At 42.0% G+C, this 20,613-nt stretch overlaps 1 protein-coding gene and 1 pseudogene across 1 annotated transcript in view; one reads left to right on the plus strand and one right to left on the minus strand.

Moving 5' to 3' along the window:
- The first annotated feature begins 3,810 nt into the window (after positions 1-3,810).
- Positions 3,811-20,613, plus strand: part of Kif14 (kinesin family member 14) — a 73,389-nt gene continuing 56,586 nt past the window's right edge. The window contains exons 1-8 of the mRNA XM_021654326.2: positions 3,811-3,973; positions 5,047-6,186; positions 8,218-8,472; positions 9,700-9,787; positions 16,522-16,620; positions 18,798-18,850; positions 19,538-19,568; positions 19,903-20,010. Coding sequence (XP_021510001.1) covers positions 5,153-6,186; positions 8,218-8,472; positions 9,700-9,787; positions 16,522-16,620; positions 18,798-18,850; positions 19,538-19,568; positions 19,903-20,010 — 1,668 coding nt within the window. The 5' untranslated portion in view covers positions 3,811-3,973; positions 5,047-5,152. The remainder of the gene's footprint in view (positions 3,974-5,046; positions 6,187-8,217; positions 8,473-9,699; positions 9,788-16,521; positions 16,621-18,797; positions 18,851-19,537; positions 19,569-19,902; positions 20,011-20,613) is intronic.
- On the minus strand, positions 16,158-16,459 carry LOC110559081 (large ribosomal subunit protein eL37-like; annotated as a pseudogene).

The following is a 20,613-nucleotide window of genomic DNA, read 5'->3' on the forward strand; positions in this document are numbered from 1 at the left end:
ATGCCTGCCTTTAGACAGGTTTTGCTCAAGTTAAGAGTTCATCTGTTATCAGCCCAGTTCATGTAGCAGAATTTCTGAAACCTGTCTGGGCTGAGTGGGCGTCTTTGCAGGGAGGGCAGGAGGAGGGCAGAAGGAGGCAGAAGTAGGATATTTGCTACCCAACAACCAAGAAGCACATTCAGGTGATGTATTCAGAACACTGTGCCACTTCCAAATGGCTGAAAATACAGAGCAAGCTGAGGGTCGAGGGCTGTTGTAGCGGAGGGAGTGGAGGGGGGTTGGGGAGTCATGGACCTGTCAAGTTATATTTATTCTGCAAATAGTGGAATTTGTATTAATTAGATTGAAAAGTATATACATACATGTGTGCATGCAAAGAAAATTTACATAACAGGCTTTTAAAAACCAGACATTTGCCTTATGCTTTTAAAAAGTCAGGGACTAGGTCGTTCAAGATTTGATACAGATTTTCCTGTCCTAGGGGGATCCAGGTCTCTTCCGCTACCCTTTCACCCCTAGGATGTGGCCTTTCTCCAGTCATTGCATCCTCGAGTCCAAATGGACATCGACACAAGCTGTCTTCCTCTTTGGTCCCCAAGTCCTCCATCTCATCTGAGGAGAGCAGTGACACAGGCCCTGGGTGGAGGTGGAGGAGGCCAGGACCTGAGTCGCCTACTTCAGAAAACAAAACGAAAGCACTTGATGTCGCAGAGTCATCACAGAGGGCAGATCTGACCGGAGCTACCCACACAAGCTGCTGGAGACGTTGTGGGGTGCATCTTCAGTTTTGTAGAGAAGACCCCTGACAATTTAGAAGCCCGGGGGGTGGGGAGAGCTGCACCTTTCTTTTCTCTCACTGACAGGATCATGGTGGAGAAGAAGTTAGTTGGCCTTGAACTGATGGAAAATGGACAGAGAAGGTGTCTTAGGATTTCCATTGCTGTAGAGAGACACCATGACCACAGCAACTCTTGTAAAGGAAAACATTTGATTGGGGCTGACTTATAGTTTGGAGGTTTAGTCCATTATCATCATGGTGGGAAGCATGGTGGCGTGCAGACAGACACGGTGCTGGAGAGGGAGCTGAGAGTTTTAAATCTGGATCAGCAGGCCCTAGGAAGAGCAAGGGAGCCACACTGGGCCTAGCTTGAGCATCTGAGACCTCAATGCCTGCCCCCAGTGACACACTTCCTCCAACAAGGCATAACTACTCCAACAAGGCCACACCTCCTAATAGTGCCACTCCCTATCAGCCTATGGGAGCTATTTTTTTCCAAATCTGACCACAAAAGGCTTTCTAGAAACTTGAACAGGACAAGCATTCGATGCCTGTGCCTGTCATGTCCTCGACCCAAATATATACCTCAAGGTCAGCATCCAGGATGAAAATTGTGGACAGCATCTTGGTATTCCTGGAAAATGTCCCAGATTTGTACCCACGTGCACCTCAGTTCTCTGTTAGCCCTGAGCTTTTGTTTGCTGGGATGCTAATTGCTTGGGGCCCAAAGCCTTCTGCTTGCCCCTTGGCTGTAATGACAGGCTTCACTTCTTTTTACGGCCTTGGCTTGTGTTCTCTTGTCTGTATAAACCTCTTTCAGTTTCATAGTCTAATAGTTCTGGCCAAGCCTCTCCCACATGCATCCAAAGTGTTCCATAACCTCTAGACTTGAGGTTCCCTCCCTAGGAAAGCGTGGTCATGAGGGGATAAAGGTCATGGAGTAGCTGGAACGCATCTTATGTTTTTCAGATGAGAAGGATGTCAAAGATGGAAGAAATACACGGGGGTTGGGGGGGAGGCTGATGTGGGAGGTCCCTGGGAGACGGAGAAGACAAGATATAGGCGCAGGATGGCCCTAAGTAGCAGGGTGCCTGTTTCTCTGAGGGGCTAACTTAAATGAAAGCTGCTTTGCAACTGGGATAGAAAGCTGAGGAAAATGAACTAGTGGTGTTATCTTGGTACCTGGAGATGGGAGTGGTTGACTCAGTTGTCATTGACAGGGTTCTTATGCTCTAAGCAATGTGTTACAGTTCAGGTTTGCTATCCATTTTCATATATATTCTAATTTAATTCCCATAAATAGCTGGGAATTAGGTGAATACTGCCACACATGTAACTAATTATGTTTGTATTCGTGAAAGCACCATATCTTAAAAAGATTTTTCATGCATGGCTTGTAATTTGATTTCCTAACAATCATGACTTTCATTGATGTATTAGATACTAATTTGAGATTTGATGATGTAAGTATGACTTCAAAGGACTATCATATATATATATATACTATTACATATATATAGACTATGACTGTAAAAATAATTGTCCTTATATGCCACCATTGCCTGAAGGTGCCTGCCTGCTGCCTACACACCAGCCCACTCAGATCTTAGACACTGACTGTTGACAGCAGCTCTTGAGCTGTGTGCAGACAAAGTACCAAAAATAACAGGAACTCCCCTGGTGAGTTCTGATGAGAAAGAACTAGCTAATAAATGTCCCATTTTCACAGGCTCATTCCAGGCTTTATGTGGTGGTGGCTTCGTGGGCCGCAGTAACATGGGGAGCAAATGCATCTGCAGAGATAAATCCTGAGGGAGACAGGTCCTCGCATCTTGTCCAACACAAATGCAGGACTTAACACCATCTGCTCCCAGCTTCTCGGCTGGACTGCCAAGCTTGGGTAGCTGTATGGAAAACTTGCATGTGGTCATGGGGAAGGTGAACAGGGCACGGACAGGTGGCCATAGGCAACTGAGGCTCAAGAGGAAGACCACCACTGGCAATGATGGACAGCTCTAATACCTCTGCTTTGTCTTTTTCTTGGCCATCAGCCCATTCCTTCTAGAAGCACCTTGGAAGAACCCCTCACAGTCTGCTCACTGTATTCAATGTCCTATGGGGCTTTAGGTTCCTTATTTCAGGTTCCTTCACTTTCCTTATTTCCCTCCCAGTGTAGCTGGACTGCAGAATTGTCTCTGGTTGTGAAATAAACAGTAAATACCAGCAGAACAACAGCCACTGCCACTGCCAAGGGTGAAGAAAGTAAAGCAATGACAGTGGGCCACAGTTCTTCTGTCTCCCAAAGCAACTACTGTCTTATTGAATAAATTTCTATTATTTCCATACTGTCAATTTGGAGAAATATTTGGTTAGGATCACTCTACTGATCTGGGCGTCTTAGCGATTACATTTTTTCTAGTTTCAAAATGTTACTGTAACCTCTACCGCAACAGCTTTGGACTTCCTGCCAGACCACTTGCTAGTGGTCAAACCATTCACGAGTTTAGTAACAGCAACCTCATCAATTTACCTTACCTGCTGGGATAACATTAATACTTGACAAGATTTTCAGCGTTAAATTTTTTTTAGTTCATTTTAGACACTTTAGTCCACGTCATCACTCAACGACTTGGCGTATGACATACCATAGTGTTATTATAATTAACGTGAGGACGCAAAGTCGTTCGCCATAAGTGTTACTGCGAAATGGTAAGGCTTGCTTTGGCGTCGGGTTGGCTTAAACCCTTCAGCTGAGGGCCCGCCCCTTCGTGAGCTCGGACACTGCCCGGGAGGGTGGGGGGGAGGCGCGGCCGGTCGCCTAGGAGATGGGGCGGGCGGGCCTGGCGGGCTGTTGCCTAGGAAACGAGAGCGGGAAGGTCCCGCGGAAGAAGCTGCGCTTCCGGGGTGGGTGGAGCGAAGGCTCGGCGCATGACGCGCGCCCGGCAACCAATCAGGAGGCGAGGCGCGCTTTCAAACGCTGCCGTCGCGGGACTGGTGAGCGCCGAGGGCCTGGGGAGAGGAAAGCGGCTCCGAGCTGAGAGCCCCGTGGTTGCTCGCCCATCAGGCCGGGGTGCGCGGGTTGGCGCGCTCGGTCCTCCTCTGTCCGGGGGTCCCGGGCGCGGGGCGCGCGTCTGTCCACCCGGAAGCCGAGGGCAGCGCGGAGGAGCGTGGAGCGACGGACTCGGTGGGGTCCAGGTACTGTCACAGCCTTGTGTGACTGCCCTAGCCGCCAGGAGCCGCGGCCTGTGACTGACTTTTCTTGTCTTCTTTGTAGTCCTGGAAATCTGATGGCGAAACACCGCAAACATAAACCATGTTGATTTGTGCAAAGAGCAAATGGCCTTTAGTTTCTAAGACAAAGTTCCATTGTCCTTAACTTCTCTCGTAATGGGCGGGTTCTGTACTTTCATTTGAAAGTTTTGCGGTAAATGCTTGCCCTCGGACTCTTTTCTTTTTCGCTTTTATTGTATCTATGCCCTTTAATTATGTCAAACCTTTGAAGACTCTTAAACGTGAGCTTCTGGTAATTTGTTTCTTGATTGTGATAATACCTGAAATATTTTTAATCAGTATCATTTTGTAAGGTAGACTCGGGAATTCAGTTTTAAGGACTTGTTTATATCCATTTAAGGAGAATGACGAAGAGCTGGCTAGTAGCCAGGAGGATGCTTTCCCACTGTTCTGTTTTAAATAATGCCTGATAGGTCTTGTTGGCTACATTTACACACATGCTTGTCTGCTTTGTTGCACAATGAAAAAGAGACAGATAGTCTTCTTCCCTAATTTGAGTGTCGAGAGGACATTGATGGCAGGGCCAGTCTGGCCTTGAAAGATCTGCCTTCTCACCTCAGCCTCCCTAATGCCAGGAATAGGCATAGACCATCACAGGAGTGGACCATCAACACCTGGCTACACATGCAGTTTATAGGATGTACTGCCTGTGGTACTCATTTGAGAGTGGTCTGCCTTATGACGTCATGCTTGTCTCCTTTGTCGGCATTCCTGTATTTAGCATACATTAACAAGTATTCAGAAACCTTCTTTGCTGCAGACTCTGATTAGATGCTATGAGTCCAAGCTGGGGATACTTAGAACATTTTGACATTTCTTAAATCGCTTGACTCGTTTGCCTTGAGAAAAGGTCACCTGTGAGCTCTTTCTATAGTGAGGGAACCTCTCTTTAAAGTTTGTAGTAACCATTTTCTTTCTTTCTTTCTTTCTTTCTTTCTTTCTTTCTTTCTTTCTTCCTTTCTTTCTTCCTTTTGAAGCAGGTTAAATAGTTTTGGAAGCTTAAAAGTACAAAATGTGCAGCAATCAAACAAGCATCGAAAGTGCTTAGGTTCTTCACACTCTGTAAAATAACTTGCTACCGAGATGTCAGTACACACGTTGCATAATAGACACAACAGTGGCAGCCTGGAAGTTTCTTCTTCCCAGAAGGCTTCATCATCGAGTGGCCTCACCCACAGCAGACAACTTAAACTGCCCTTGAAGTCAAATACGTCAGAGTGTGAAAATCATGACCCATTACTGAGTGCAGGAGACAAAGCCAGAGACATAAATAGCACTTATGTTATCTCTGCCTGTAAAAAAGCAAGAGAGACCCCCGTTACCCCAGACCCTAATAGACTGACCCTTCAGAGAAGGGCTACTTGGAACAAAGAATCATCTTTACTTGGTAATGAGTTGGGAAACATTACTAAAAAAACAGCAGAGTCAAGTCTTAGGTTACAACGTTGTCACACTAAAACGGATCTTGTGGAAAAGCGGGAAACGTCGAATACTGTGGGAGTTAGCGCAGAAAATAACTGTGAGTCACAGGAAACGAGGACAGAGGCAAAGCCTGTAAACTCTGCAGTTTCTGTGAAAGACTCAGGTGACGCTGGAGTAACGGTTTCCACCTTCACCACCTCAAGTGAAAACAGGACAGTTAAGAACCCAAGCAGTAGAGCGCTTGTTGGTTCCCAGTGTCAGGCTGAAGCTGTGAGGTCAGAACTCTTAGCGGTGAAACCAATGGAGAGCAAGCTGGACATCAAAGCGTCAGGAGCAGGAACCTCACACCACGGAAATGCTGGGAAAGACGTTACAAAAAATGTCAATAAGTTTGGAAGCTTAGAAACAAAGACCCCCGTGAAATGTGTTCCAGAACACAGATGGACACCAAGGCATGAGCTGCCTCCACCCAAAAGCCCAGCTATATCAACGCTGAAAACCAGGATAGCAAGCCCTCGGGGCAAACCACGACCAAAAAGTTCTCTTCTGGCAAATAAAAGGGAAAGATCACAAGAAAGTACACTTCCTCCAGAAGACAAAACCACAGTTCAGAATACCTTTGCAGAAACAGACTCCTTAAAAGTTGAAAACAGTCAAGTGACCGTGGCTGTCCGCGTAAGGCCTTTTAGCAAAAGGTATGTTCAGCGCGTTAGCTCTCGGGCAGAGACAATTCCATGTCATGATGTGTCTCTAAGTCCTCTCTGGTTTTAGAAAGCCAGTGTAGTATTCATGTGTCTTTAGGGTTGTTGGCATTTTCCCATGGTGCTGGGAGTTGAGCCCAAGGCCTCATGTACACTATTACATGCTGCACCATTGAGCCACATCTCTGGCCCATCAGTGTTTAGGCTCAATTGTAGTATACTGATGATTTTTGTGATAGACTACATAATTTTTGAAACGGAGCCAGTCATGATTGTGCACACCTTTTAATCCCAGCATTTGGAAGGTGGAAGCAGATTGATCTTTGAATCTGAAGCCAGCCTGGTGTATGTAGCAAATTTCAGGTCAACCTACAGAGTGAGGCCTGGACCTAAAGTGGGCAGGGGCCTAGGGAAGGTTGCCGCTGACTGACTCATTGAATTCTCTGATGCAATCTCCTTTCAAATTCATGATTTGTGGTTGTTGGGAATGTCTACTTTTCCTTTAAAAAGATTCACACATGCTCACAGCTTCCCTGTATCTTCCTAAAATAATGCTCCAGAATGGTGGATGTCAACAGCATCTTCTGCATTTGGCGCATAGTGGTGAGAAATGCAGAGCCACATCAATCTTGATTTTGATGGCGTAGGATTTTTCTCTAAAGGTGATTGTGGTTGGGATAGTCACAGATTATTGAGAAGATTTTAAAAAGTCAGCTGAGTGTACTGGCCACGCCCTTAATCCCAGCACTCACAAGTGAATTTCTGAGTTCCAGGCCAGCCTGGTCTACAGAGTGAGTTCCCGGACAGCTAGGGCTACACAGAGAAACCCTGTCTTGAAAAGGAAAACAATAAAAATGTCACAGGATCTGTAGTTGTTAGTGTGATGTGTATCTAAGTGACCTAGAAATGGATATGGTGACCACTATTTCCATGAGGGAAGGTAGAGTTTTGAACTGAAACTCAATAGTTAGAAGTTTAATAAGGTCTATAAAAGTCTTTTTTTTTATTTTTTTTTTTTAGCAGAAATGGGGTGATGATAAAAGGAGAGGAATGCTGATGAGTTGATCTGAGAAAGTTAAGCTAACAAAAGCTTCAGAACAATTAAAGGAAGGGAGAAGCAAAGCCCATGATGGATGACTACACCTGAAGGATCCTGGGTAGTAAAAGCACAAAGTGGGTGCCTCCAAGCTCATGAGAGAAGCTCTGAAAGCGGGGGTGGGCAGAGTGGCTCTCAGCAGATCTGAGAGACCGATGGTTTGGAGGATAAGTTAGATTGTAAAGCAAGAGCCTCAGGGAAAGGAGTGGGACAGGGCAGGAGGCTGACATTAGGGCCAGTGAGAGTCTTTTTTTACTGAGTAAGGGAGGGTTTTCTAAGTGGGCTAGGAGGATGGAAGTGAAGACTGGAGGTCTTAAGTGCGGGAGTCTCATGCAAGGAATGACCATTGCATTAACAGTGACAGAAGACACGTCAGGTTTAAATTTGTATTACTCCAGGTTCATTAAAATTGTATTCAATATTTTATGCCAGCGTTATATAGATATTTTGTTTTGTTTTTCAAGATGGTTTCTTTGTGTAGTTGGTCCTAGCTGTCCTGCGACTCACTGTGTAGACCAGACTAGCCCTGAACTCACAGAGATATGCCTGCCTCTGCCTCCCAAGTGCTGAGATTGAAGGCTGGCCTCCACTGCCCAGCATGTTATATAGATTTTTATTCTCATATTTTTAATATAAAAAGACATTGCATGATTTGAATTGAAACATATGCATAGGATGGGAACTTTTTAAAATTTCCCATAGAAAATTTAAAACGTGGTTTTCTGGAAAAGGAATTTGAAATTGTTTCCCTTTGAAGTGACAGAAAATACATTTTGGAGACCTTAGGTTCCTAATTTCTACATGAAGCTAGAGAATTGTCTTGCCCTGAAGGAATGGTGACCTTAAGTGAGGCCTTTCTGTATTCTGTGGAGATGGTATTCATAACAAGGAGAGGAACCTGACTTTTCTCCGCACTCTTCTTTTCAAAGAGAGAAGATTGAGAAAGCATGCCAGGTTGTCTTCACCAATGGCGAGGAAATAACCGTGGAACATCCCGAGATGAAGCAAGTTTACAGTTTTATTTACGACGTTTCGTTTTGGTCTTTTGATGAATGTCACCCTGACTATGCTAGCCAGACAACTGTGTATGAGACGTTGGCAGCGCCACTCCTAGAAAGAGCTTTTGAAGGCTATAACACCTGTCTCTTTGCCTATGGTCAGACTGGCTCTGGAAAGTCCTATACGTAAGTGATATTGATCATACGACTAACCAGACGTGTTCATATTTTCTTTTGTCAGAAACATCATGGCTGTAGAAAGAATACAGGATTTTAAAATTATCATTATTATTTTAGTTTAGTGTGTGTGTGCATACAGTGTTTGTGCATGGCTGCATGGGCCATGGCATATTTGTGGAGGTCAGAGGACAGCTTTGTGGAGTTGGTTCTTTTCTTCTGAGGGAATTAACCTCAGGTCACCAAGCTTGCCTGCCGTGTGCCTTTACCTTCTGAGCCATCTTGTCTTCCCAAGCTTATAGTTTTGACGACATAGAGATCTGGGCTCAGTCTCATCCGTTATTCTAGACTAGATCTAGACTTAGGCACACACTTGAATCTCTAGTTTACACATGAGGTAATTTACCTTGTAAATAATTGTCTCTGTTTTGCTGTAACTTATTTTTTATTTAATTTTATTCTTTATGTATATGGGTGTTTTGCCTGTGTGTATGTCTACCATATGCATACTGGGTGCTTGAGGCAGCCAGAAGAGGGTGTCAGATTCCCTAGAGCTAGAACTACAGATTGTTGTTGGCCACTGTGTGGGTGGTTCTGGGAATTAAATCCAGGTCTTCTGGGAGTTAAGAGCCAGTGCTCTCAACCACTGAGCCATCTCTCCAGGTCTTACTTATGTTTCTTCTGTAAACTGAAGTCTAAATAGGATAGTGTGCATGTGTGTGTGTCTGTGTGTGTGTACTAAGAGAATTGATTGTAAGGTATCTCAGTCTCATGCTTTGCAGATCAAAAACTTCAGTCTTTCTTGTATTAATCTATTTGAGCAACTGTGAAGTTACTGGAGAAATACCTAAATATCTGACTAGAGATTTTGGCCATGCATAAGTTTCCTTTTATTTTATTGAAGTAGAGTTTTATTAAAGATAGTTTAATATGGACTTTAAGCAGGAAGGTTAGAAGAAAGATGCTCAGAAGGAAGGACAAGACATATCAGGAGTATAGGTGCAGGCCTAAGACATAACTCAGTAGGGTAACTATGGTGATTGTGGCTGATGAAAATAAGTTGATTACTTCAAAATAGCTCAGAAATTTTGGATATTTTTAGTATACTAAATTGATAAATACTGAAATTATATGTCTACCAATTATTCTGCCCTGTCCATTCTGCATTGTATCTAGGTATTAAAACATTACTCTTTGAACTCAAAATCTTCCTTCTTGTCCATAATGTATTTCTAGGATGATGGGACTTAATGAAGAACCTGGAATAATTCCAAGATTCTGTGAAGATCTTTTTGCTCAAGTAGCCAAAAAGCAAACCCCAGAGGTATGCTCAAACTCAAATCACAATCATGACTGCCACGACCCATTGCAAGGTCTAAAAGATGGCGTTCTTATTTCCAGCTTGCCTTCCTTTGCTGGAGTGTGGAGAGGAAGGGGGAAGGATGTTCCAAATGCAGAAGCAGGTCTTCCCAGTGGGCAGTGGTAGGGTCCACCTTTTGCTGTTGTGCTTTGTTTTGTAGCCCAGGCTGGCCTTGAATTCTCAGTTCTCCTGCCCCAGCCTCCTGAGTGCTGGGACTCTAGGTGTGCACCGCGAAGCCTGGCTCCTTTCTTTGCTTCTCTCCTTTTGTGCTGTGTAGTGGCTTTCAAGAAGGTGGTTATATGCCTGTCTGTGTACCTCTACAGTCAAGTAGGTGCACAGACTTAGCCTAACACAGCAGGCAGCTCTTGCCCAGCTAGAAACAGAAAGGGCAGTGAAGCCAGGGTAGCAACCAGGACTCGGCTTTAAAAGCCATGCCTTTCTGGCCACAACCAGGTCTCGGCTTTGAAAGCCTTTCTGGCCATGCTGCAGCTGCATAGTCTGCTGGCTTCTTGTGTCACTTGTTCATTCGACCTTCAGGAGGTGTCTGCTGAGCACTGTTGCTTGACAATCTATTGGACTAGGTTTTTGTCAAAGTCATTGATCTTGAGACTCATCAGGGCTCTCACAGGGGCAGGCATATGTGGCTTACGAAATCTCTTCTGGAGATTCCAGGTCATTTGCTCTGGAGCACAGCCTGAGAGTTAGTTTCTGTACTTCTATAAGGGAAATTATTATCCTAGATTTGGGGCCAGGGTTCTCTATAGTCAGGAGAGAGAAACAGGGGAGATGGACTGGTAAACAGCCAAGTGTAGTCAATTACATGCTAAACATATTCAAGCAAATACCATGCTGTTACATTGCATTTGTACTCTTTCTGTTATAACACAATAGCAAAGGAAAATTTGTAAGAAGAAAGTTTCTCACAGTAATAGAATAGAATCTGAAAACCCAATATCAAGATGATCTGGTGGTGTAAAGCTTCTGACATCACAACACGGCAGAGGGCGTATAGGCTGAGGTCATAGAAAGCTACCAATCTTGTAATAGGTCATATCCTGAGGATCTTACTAATTGCCTCCTAAAGGTCTTCCCTCCAAAGAACGTGAACGTGAGAATTTGGGTATTTGGTTTCTCACAGAGTATGAACCTTTGGGGGATACATTCAAAAGCATAGCAAACAAGAAAGTGAGTTAATTGGAGACAGGTTTTCTTAGAAGAAACAACTGTACTTGCTTTTTTTTTTTAAAGATTTATTTATTTATTATGTATACAGTGTTCTGCCTGCATGTATGCCTGCACACCAGAAGAGGGCACCACATCTCACTATATGAGATGTTATGAGCCACCATATGGTTGCTGGGAATTGAACTCAGGGCCTTTGGAAGAGCAGCCAGTGCTCTTAACCTCTGGGTCATCTCTCCAGCCCACTGTGCTTGCTTTTAAGGACATATATTAGTTATTAGTTTGAGCAAGGAAAGTGGGAGAGACATTCCAGGCAGAGGGGACAGCTGCCACAAAGATGAGAGTAAGAAAGTAGAGAGCAAAGTAAATTGTTTACTTTGAAGTAAACAATGTGTGAGTGGAATTTGAAGGTGGAAGGTGGCAAGAGATGAACTAGAGGGGCAGGCAGAAGTTGGTTCTTGGAGCACTGTGTAAACCAAGCTTGCAGACATCTTCAGGCCCCGGGAGGACTTTAAACAGGGAAGTCGCATATTCCTATTCATTCTTTTTAAAAAATCTTTTCACTTGTGTTCTTTTCATATGTATGGGGTGCATACCGTGTATGTATATTTATATGTGTTAGGACACATCTGTGAGGGTGCATGTATACACCTGTGTCTGTGTGTGAAGGCCCAAAGTTGGAGCTGGGAATCTTTCTTCCACAATCTTTCTATCCTTTGATTCAGGATCTCTTAATCAAACCCAGAGCCTGCTGATTCTTGCTAGCTGTTTTGTTCCAGGGATGCCCCTGTCTCAACTTTCTAAAACTGCAATGATGGACTACCATGCCCATCCAGCATTTCTGATCCTCTTGCTTGTATAGCAAACACTTTAAATGCTGAGCTAGCGCTTAATTTAATTAATTGTTTGAGACAGAGTTCTCACTGTGGAACCTTAGCTGGCCTGGAACTTGCTATGTAAACAAGACTGGCCTTGAACTCAGAGATCCTTCTGTCTTTGCCTTCGTAGTGCTGGGATCAAAGGAGTATATCATCACTTCTGGCAATTTCATATGTTAATCAGCATTAAGTAACAGTATGTGTTTGTTGATCCCTCACGCTTGTGTCACAGCATTTGTAAATGAACTTTTGATCGCATGCATGGTATTCTCACATACCTGGTCTGTGTCTGGATGTGCTTTGCTCCTATCCTGTGATACCATGTGTATCTGCTTCTTGACACTCATGTGCCGTATTGCATCTTTATTCTGAAAGAACTCATACCTAATTAGAGACACAGTACAGCACCCGGCCCCATCTTCAGTCGGTCTCGTGCAGGTAACCGCAGCTGCAGTGAACTCAGTGACTGTCAAATTTAGCAGACTTTTTTTTTTCTGCACTTTTCCGTCCTCTGGATCTTACGTTCTCCCTGTGTCCCCTTGCACCATGCTCCATATATTCCCTGAGCCTGGAAGGGATGGTGAGGTAGCCATCCCGCTCAGGGCAATCACTTCGTTTACTCTTAGCGCTTTGGTTAGTTACGCGTTTGTGTATTAGTTGTGTCCACTGCAGTAAGAAGTTGCTTTGGTGAAGTCTGGGTGCAGCACTTGTGTGGGTGTAAACATGGGTGTGTAGCAGGTAGTCTAACGACATGACTGTTTAGGAAAGCAGCAGCAGAGGCTCACCACTAGTGCCTATGCCCTCCCCAAGCAGAGGCCCTGGATGCTGGCCCCAAACCTAATCAGAAAGCGGTTGATTACCTCCATGCAAGTCAGGCCACGATTGTACTAGAGGGTACAGGTTGTTTGGCAGGTCGTTACCGTAGCTGAGGAGGACTGGATGAATTTTCTTTACTAGCACTCTGTAGAACACCTTCCGGTACTGTGAAAGCCAGCTAGTAGGGGGAAGCTTCCAAACCGGTTCTAGCTTGATTCCTCTCTGTAGCTGTGTGGTGCCCTCAGCAACGCAATTTCACCATCTAGTTTGGCTGGGCAATTAAGAGCAATGGCAAATGGCCTGTATGGGTTTTTTAATTTTTTTTGGGGGGGGTGCTTTCAATGTTTTCCCATCCAGTAACTTGTAGGGAGGTATCTCACACCTGGCACCAAGACTTTAGTTTAATAACCCATTGCTTCTGGGAGGAACATCATTCGTCAGTGGAATATATCCTCCATGAACTCTTTTTTTTTTTTTAATTATAATTTTAATAAGGTCATAAAAGAGTGAATTTCTATATGGCTCTTTCATATATTCTTAGTTTACCCCTCCCCCTCTCCTCCATTTTCCTATCCCCTTATACCCCTCCTTGTTTAGACCTGTTCATGTTCATAACTCTTTTCTCTAGCCCCCATTTTTTATGTCTGGTATTCTACTGTCCTCCCTCTTTTAGTGGGTTACCTCATTCATTATAAATGTTCCAGATCATCCATTTTCCTACATATTTCATATTTTATTTTTACTGATAAATTAAATTTCACTGTGTATTTGTACCACATTTTCATTATCCATTCATATATTGATGGACATCTAGGCTGGTTCTGTCTTGTGAGTAGAGCCACAGTGAACACAGAAGTGCAACTGTGTTGTTAAGTACAGGGTCTTTTGGTCACATGCCCAAGAGTGGTACAGCTTGGTCATGTGGCATTTCCATTCTTAGCTTTTCCTTCTTTCTTTCTTCCTTCCTTTTTTGATTCTTTCCTTCCTTCCTCCTCCTCTTTCTTTTTTTCTTTTCACTTTTCCCCTTTTTTGAGACAGGCTCTCACTATGTAGCCTTTTGTTATCCTGAATCTTTCTCTTTAGACCTGTCTGCCTCAAAGTCACAGAGATCCGCTTGCCTCTGCCTCCTGAGTGTTGTGATTAAAAGCATATGCCACCATACCCGGCTGCATTTTTAGCTTTTTAAGAAACCTCTACACTGATTTCCATAGTGGCTGTACCAGTCCACACACCCAGCAACAGTTAGGGGTCCTGTTTCTTCACATCCTTGCCAGCATTTATTGTCTGTGTTTTCTTTTGTTGTTGTTGTTTTGTTTTTGTTTTTTGTTTTGTTTGCTTGTTTTTCAAGTCAGGGTTTCTCTGTGTAGCCTTGGCTGTCTTGGAACTCACTCTAGATCAGGCTGGCCTTGAACTCAGAGATCCACCTGTCTCTACCTCCCCTTTCCTCTTTCTTTGTGCTGCTCTCTTTTTAGTGACCTCTTTTTGCTCCTTGTTCTCATAAGAGTTGGGCATATCCTATTCTGTCAAATCTTTCTCTGATTCATCACTTTGTCTGTCTCCCAATTAGACATCACTTTCAAATATGGCTGCTTCCTTCTACCAACTAACTTTACCTTCATTGTTTGGGATTAAAGATGTGCTAAGGATGTGTCTGTATTCTAGCCTGAGTGGCCATGTTGCTGGATTACAATTTCTCCATGTAGCCATTCTAACTGGAGTAAGATAAAGTCTCACAGTAGTTTTTTTTTTTCCTTGATGGCTAATGGCATTGAACTCTTAAGACAAAGAGCATTTGTGTTTTTTCTCTTGAAAACTGTTCTGTCCCATAGTCTTTTTTTTCTTTAAATCAGGTTGCTCACTTTCTCGGTTTGTTTTTTTAAGCTCCATATATATTCTGTATGTAAATCCTTTATCAGATGTATAGCTGGCAAAGATTACCTCATATTTCTTTGGCAATTACTTTTCTATTGGAGAGTATCTTGATTCCTCTATGTGGGCAAGGCCTTGTACTTCATTTCCTTTCCATCCTTAGCAACAAGCTAACGCCATACACATAGTAGGTAGCTACTTAAATTCTTAAGGGCCTAAATTGAACTTCATCTAGATGTTAACCAGAAGAAATGCGAAAACTTGTTTTATGGAGATAAAGTTCATAGAACATTAACCATTTTAAAATGTACAGTGTAATGGTGAATTTTTAAAAATTATATTTCTTTGTTATGGGGGCGGATGTGTGACAATGTGCTTGTGGGAGCCTGTTCCCTGTCCCACCATATGGGTCCCAAAGATCAGACTCAGGTCATCAGGCTAGGCAGCAAATACCTGTACTGCTGATCCACCTCCAGGCTCAAGTTTTGTGTCTGTGTGTGTGTGTGTGTGTTGGGGGGGGGTTGGTTTTTCGAGACAGGGTTTCTCAGCGTTGCCCTGGCTGTCTTGGACTCTCTTTGTAGACCAGGCTGCCTGCCTCTGCCTCCCAAGTGGTGGGATTAAAGACTTGCATCACCACCACCTGGCTGGCAAATTCTTAATACAGTCTCTGTGTAGTTCAGAGAAATTTCCTTTTCTTCCAAAGAAGACTTTGCACATATTAAATTGTCGACATTCCACTATTACTTCTTCCAAACTCAGGTTTATGTCTGCTTATATCTCTCTGAATTTGCCTGCTTTAAACATTTTTTTTTTACCTCATATTTCCCATATTTTACCTCATGTGGGATCATATAATGTCTGTCTGGCTTCATTCTCTTAGTGTTATTTGTTGGAGGTAAATCTGTTATAGCAAGTATCAATCAGTACTTCCTTTTTTTTTTTGGTGGCTGAATAATAATACAAAAGGCTGTTTATACTTGTTATAGTGTTACTATGAACACTGGTATACAAATTTTCACTTGAATAGTCTGTGTTCTTTTGAATGTGTAAGAGTAGAAATGTGAGCCTTGGGGTAAATGTGTGCTTAACCTTTGAGGAACATTTTTCCACAGTAGCTTTGCCATTTATATCCCTACCAACAGTAGAAGAGGAGTCTAGTCTCTTTATATCCTCATCAATGCTTGTTGTTTTCCTTTATTTAATTTTTAAAAAGTTTTATGTGTGTGAATGTTTGCTTATGTGTACTGGTGCTCTTAGAGGCTAGAAGAGGGTGTTGGATCCATGGTAACTGGGGTTACAGATGGTTGAGTGGTCATGTTGGTGCTGGAAACCAAATCCAGGATCTCTGCAAAAGCAGCAAATTCTCTTAACTGCTGAGCTATCATTCCAACCCAGTTTTTTGTTGTAGTGCTTCTTTGCCATTTTTATAGGGTTCTTAGTGTTCAAGTTCTTTGCCTGATTTTTAATTATATTTTTATGTTGGTGATAAATTTTTTTTGTATATTCTAGAGTTATATTCATATTAGGCACATGTTTTGCAAAAATGCAAATTTTTTTGTCTTTTTTTTGTCATTTATTTTATGACTGATTGAAATCCTCAAGATGAACTGGATGCTGCAACAGCTGCCCTCTTGGGGTTTAGGTGTCGTTCTTTCACAGAATCCATGCCTGAATCTGCAATAGACAATTTTTAGGTGCCTCATCCGACCAGTCCCGGTAGTGTTTCACCTCTTAGCCTTGGCACTCCAGTTATACTTCCTCTTGTGCTTGGCAGGGTAGCCACCTTTGCCACAAGTCGACTTCTGAAGGTGGTAGGCCTTAGAGCCACAGCAGCGGCACAACGTGTGTGTCTTATTGCGACCCTTCCAAAGGATGACGTTCCCTTCGTCATCTTGCTTCTGCAAAAATGCAATTTTAATGTAAATTGGATGCTTTTTGTTTCTATCCTTCTAGGTCAGCTACCATCTTGAGATGAGCTTCTTTGAAGTTTATAACGAGAAAATTCATGACCTTCTGGTTTGTAAAGGTGAAAATGGTCAGAGAAAACAACCAGTAAGAGTTAAATACTTTTGCTACATTTATTTATTTATTTGGTTGGTTGGTTTATGGGGGAGGTGGCACATGTGTGTGCCACTGCATGTGTGGCACAGACTGGACAGTTTTTCTACTTTTACCGTGTGGATCCCAGGGGCTGAACTTACTTGGTGGCAAGTGCCCTTACCTGTTGAGCCATCTCTCCTCACCTTACATGATATTGTAAAATGTGTGTGTAGAGAGAGAGAAAGACAGACAGGCAGGCAGGCAGGCAGAGTGTGTAGATGGATGTGTGGTGTGGCGTGGGTATGTGGAGACAAGAGGACAGTCTTACAGAGAGAGTTCATCTTCTCCTTCTGCTGTGGGTTCTGGTGACCAAACTCAGGTCCTCGGGCTTGGGAATAACCACTTTGCCTGCTGAGCCATCTTGCCTGCCTTAACTTATTTATCATTTATTTTTATTTCCATTTATATAACTTCATATATTTTTGAGTTCTCTGGAGAGCATGGCTTTAATTTTTATAAAAATAACCAATAAGTTAGTAATAACTAGCACTTGGGAATCTCCAGTTTACATTGTTGTCTAGAAGTGTCCTAACATTATCACAAATGGAAATTAAATTAGTTGAGATTTAACTTATTTTTAAATTTTAATCAAGTAGCCAGATGTGGTGGCACATGCCTCTAATCCCAGCACTCAAAGGCAGAGGCAGACAGATCTCTTAGTTCAAGGCTAGCTTAGGCTGCAGTGAGTTCCAGGACAGCCAGGACTACACAGAGAAACTGTCTCAAAAACAACAAATAAATAAATAGAAATTTAGCTGGGCATAGTGGTGCACACCTTTAATCCCAGCACTTGGGGGAGGAAGAGGCAAGCAGATCTTTCTGCCAGCCTGCTTTATGAATAAACAAATAAATAAAATTTAATCAAATATTGTCTAAAAGTTAAAAATAAAATATTCGTCCCAGGATTTTGTAAGGCTGTGTGAGTTAAATATGAAATGTATAACAGTCTAGAAGCCAAAAAAAGATCTGAAAGTTTTTAAAAATTGTATTCTTGTAGAATACACCTTTAAATGGATTGTTTGACTTTTTAAAGTGGCAGGTTTGGGGAGCACACGTGATAGTATCTGCTTGCAGACCAGTGGCCAGCCTCAAATGTTTTCCTCAGAATATGGTCTACCCTTTGGTGTCTCGTTGGCCTAGCACTCACCAGTTGGGCTGGAGCGGCTTGGCCAGTGAGCCTCCTGTCTGTTCTTCCCCAGTCCAGTATTATGAGCGTATGTGCCACCATACCAGACATTTTCATGCCTGCCCTAGGGACTGAGCGGATCCTCCTGCTTGTGAGGTAAGCTCTTTACTGAGTCATTGCTCCAGCCTCTATTCATTTGATGTTCATTAGATCATCTGTGAAATAGATTTCAGTTTAAAAAAAAAAAAGCAGCAGTTAGAATTGAAGTTTTAATTTTATGAAAGACTTCTCAACACAAATGAAAATCCAGGGAAGTAGTGGGGAAAGCCTGGGAGAAGAGGAGGAAGGAGAAACTGCAATCAGATGTAAAGTAAATTAATTAATTAATAGAAAACACAAAAAAACCCCTCGAAAATCTAAAATCACTGTCTTTGTCCAATGTTACAAAGTTTGTCATAGGTAACCTTGAAGAACTTAAAATGGCATTTTCCTCAATGATTTCTATGCATTTTAAAATTATTACAAGTGAAATTTTTGTTTTAGGTTTTTCAAGATAGGGTTTCTCTATATAGCCCTGGTTGTCCTAAAACTAGCTCTATAGACCAGGCTGGCCTCAAACTCATAGATAGCCAAGAACTTCTGCCTCCTGAGGTCCAGGATTAAAGGTGTGTGCTATCATAATCCAATATAAGTGAAAAAATTTAATATCTGAAATTTACAATGAATTTGTCTTAGAGAGACTTAAAATCATATATAATAGCCACTTCAGGACTTAAGAATAAAGAGTAAGACATATACAGTCTATGTTTGTATATTATTTAACTATACATATTTCTGGTGATGTTTCTTAGTGTCTTAACAGATTTTGTGAGAACCTTTGTATTTCTGTATAGTGTAAAGATAAATCTCTACCTCCAACTTGAATATTAAAAAAAAATTCAGAATTACATTTTCTACTAAATGTTTGCCACATTCTTAAAGATGTAATGTTTGTTTCCTCCAGCTGAGAGTGAGGGAGCATCCTGTTTTTGGACCATATGTTGAAGCTCTGTCAATGTAAGTGTCTAGTACGAGGGGAAGAAAGCAGATGGAGAGAGAGAATGCTTGCCTAAGGTGCTCATCCCACTGCATTTCATCCAGCTTTGAAACTGTTATCCAAGTGCTTTTCTCCTCTCTCCAGACGGGCTCCTAGTCCTTTGTTCTTTGTATTGTCAGTATCTTTCAAAATACCTTCGAAGTTTCTGACACCAGTATTGATTAATCTGAGTATGAATGTAGATTTCCTTCTTATACTCATCTTTCCCTGTCAGCTTAGAGTCTTTGCAACTCATTTTTATTCCTATGACTTTAGGTGCTAAGTGAAGAGTTGGATAAGAGTCATTTCCTGGTTTTCAGCATTCTAGCTCTTTTCCTTTAGGAAAAGAATGACTCAGTATAAATTCAGCTGTGTTCAATAACATGCACATTGCATGCACATGTGAGTTGAAAGATGTATTTTGGTGTTATGTACTGGGATAGTATAATGTTAAGATTCCAAAGTGCTTTTTATAATTTCTGATAAAATTTAAGGCATTATCATATATTCTGACTTTTAAGAAATGTCTTAGGGAGAATTAATGTGATAATGTTTGTGAATTAGTTTGTTGTAACTGTTAGAGTAATCACTGAAAGAGTATTAATTTATCAGAATAAGAATAAAATCATTAGTAAAATTGTTTTTGTCTTTTTACTTCTTAAAAACAGGAATGTTGTCAATTCTTACTCTGATATTCAGGTAAGGTTGGTTATATTTTATTTTACTTTAACTAGATAGAGCACAATGATAAACATTTATGAGACTCTTTCTCCTAAATTGTTGGCATGTGTAAAAAGAAAATCTTGTGAACCGAATTTGCACATTAAGTTTTAACCAAACTGGTTGATTTTTCTCAACTAAAATACTGAACATCCTGTCACTTTAGAAGATTAGCAAAAGCTTTTGTGTGAATTAATTAAGCATGTGTGTAAGTTGCAAATGTATATAAAAATCAACTGTGCTTTCTTTTTTGTTACTTAATTTTTTTGAATAAGTCACAGTAGGCTCTCCTGGCCTACTTCTCTCTTACTAGAGTTGGCTGGAATTGGGAAATAAGCAAAGAGCAACTGCAGCTACTGGAATGAACGACAAAAGCTCCCGATCTCATTCGGTTTTCACCCTGGTGATGACCCGGACCAAGGTATTTTTTTATTGTAATTTAATTGTATTTTTAAATTAAAATATAATGACACTATTTATCCCTTCCATTTTCTTACTCCGGTCTCTCCCATGTTGTCAACACCTTGCTCCTCAAATATGTGGCCTCTTTTCCTTTCATTGTTGTTATTATACATGCACACACATACATAACACTCAGTTTGCTTGTGTGTATATGCTTGCAGGGCTGGCCACTTGGTGGGTAACGATTTATGGATTTTTTTTTAATATTCATTTATTTTATGTATGAGTGCTCTATCTGCATGTACACCTGCAGGCCAGAAGAGGGCATCAGATCCCATTATAGATGATTGTGAGCCACCCCGTGGTTGCTGGCAATTTATGGATCTTATCCCTAAAGAAGACTAATACCTCCCACTCAGCATTCCTAAGCTGCCTGTAGTTCTTTGATTAATCTGAGTATGAATGTAGATTTCCTTCTTATACTCATCTTTTCCTGTCAGCTTAGAGTCTTTGCAACTCATTTTTATTCCTATGACTTTAGGTGCTAAGTGAAGAGTTGGATAAGAGTCATTTCCTGGTTTTCAGCATTCTAGCTCTTTTCCTTTAGGAAAAGAAGAATGAC

This window comes from Meriones unguiculatus, chromosome 11, assembly GCF_030254825.1.
Source record: "Meriones unguiculatus strain TT.TT164.6M chromosome 11, Bangor_MerUng_6.1, whole genome shotgun sequence".
Lineage (NCBI taxonomy): Eukaryota > Metazoa > Chordata > Mammalia > Rodentia > Muridae > Meriones > Meriones unguiculatus.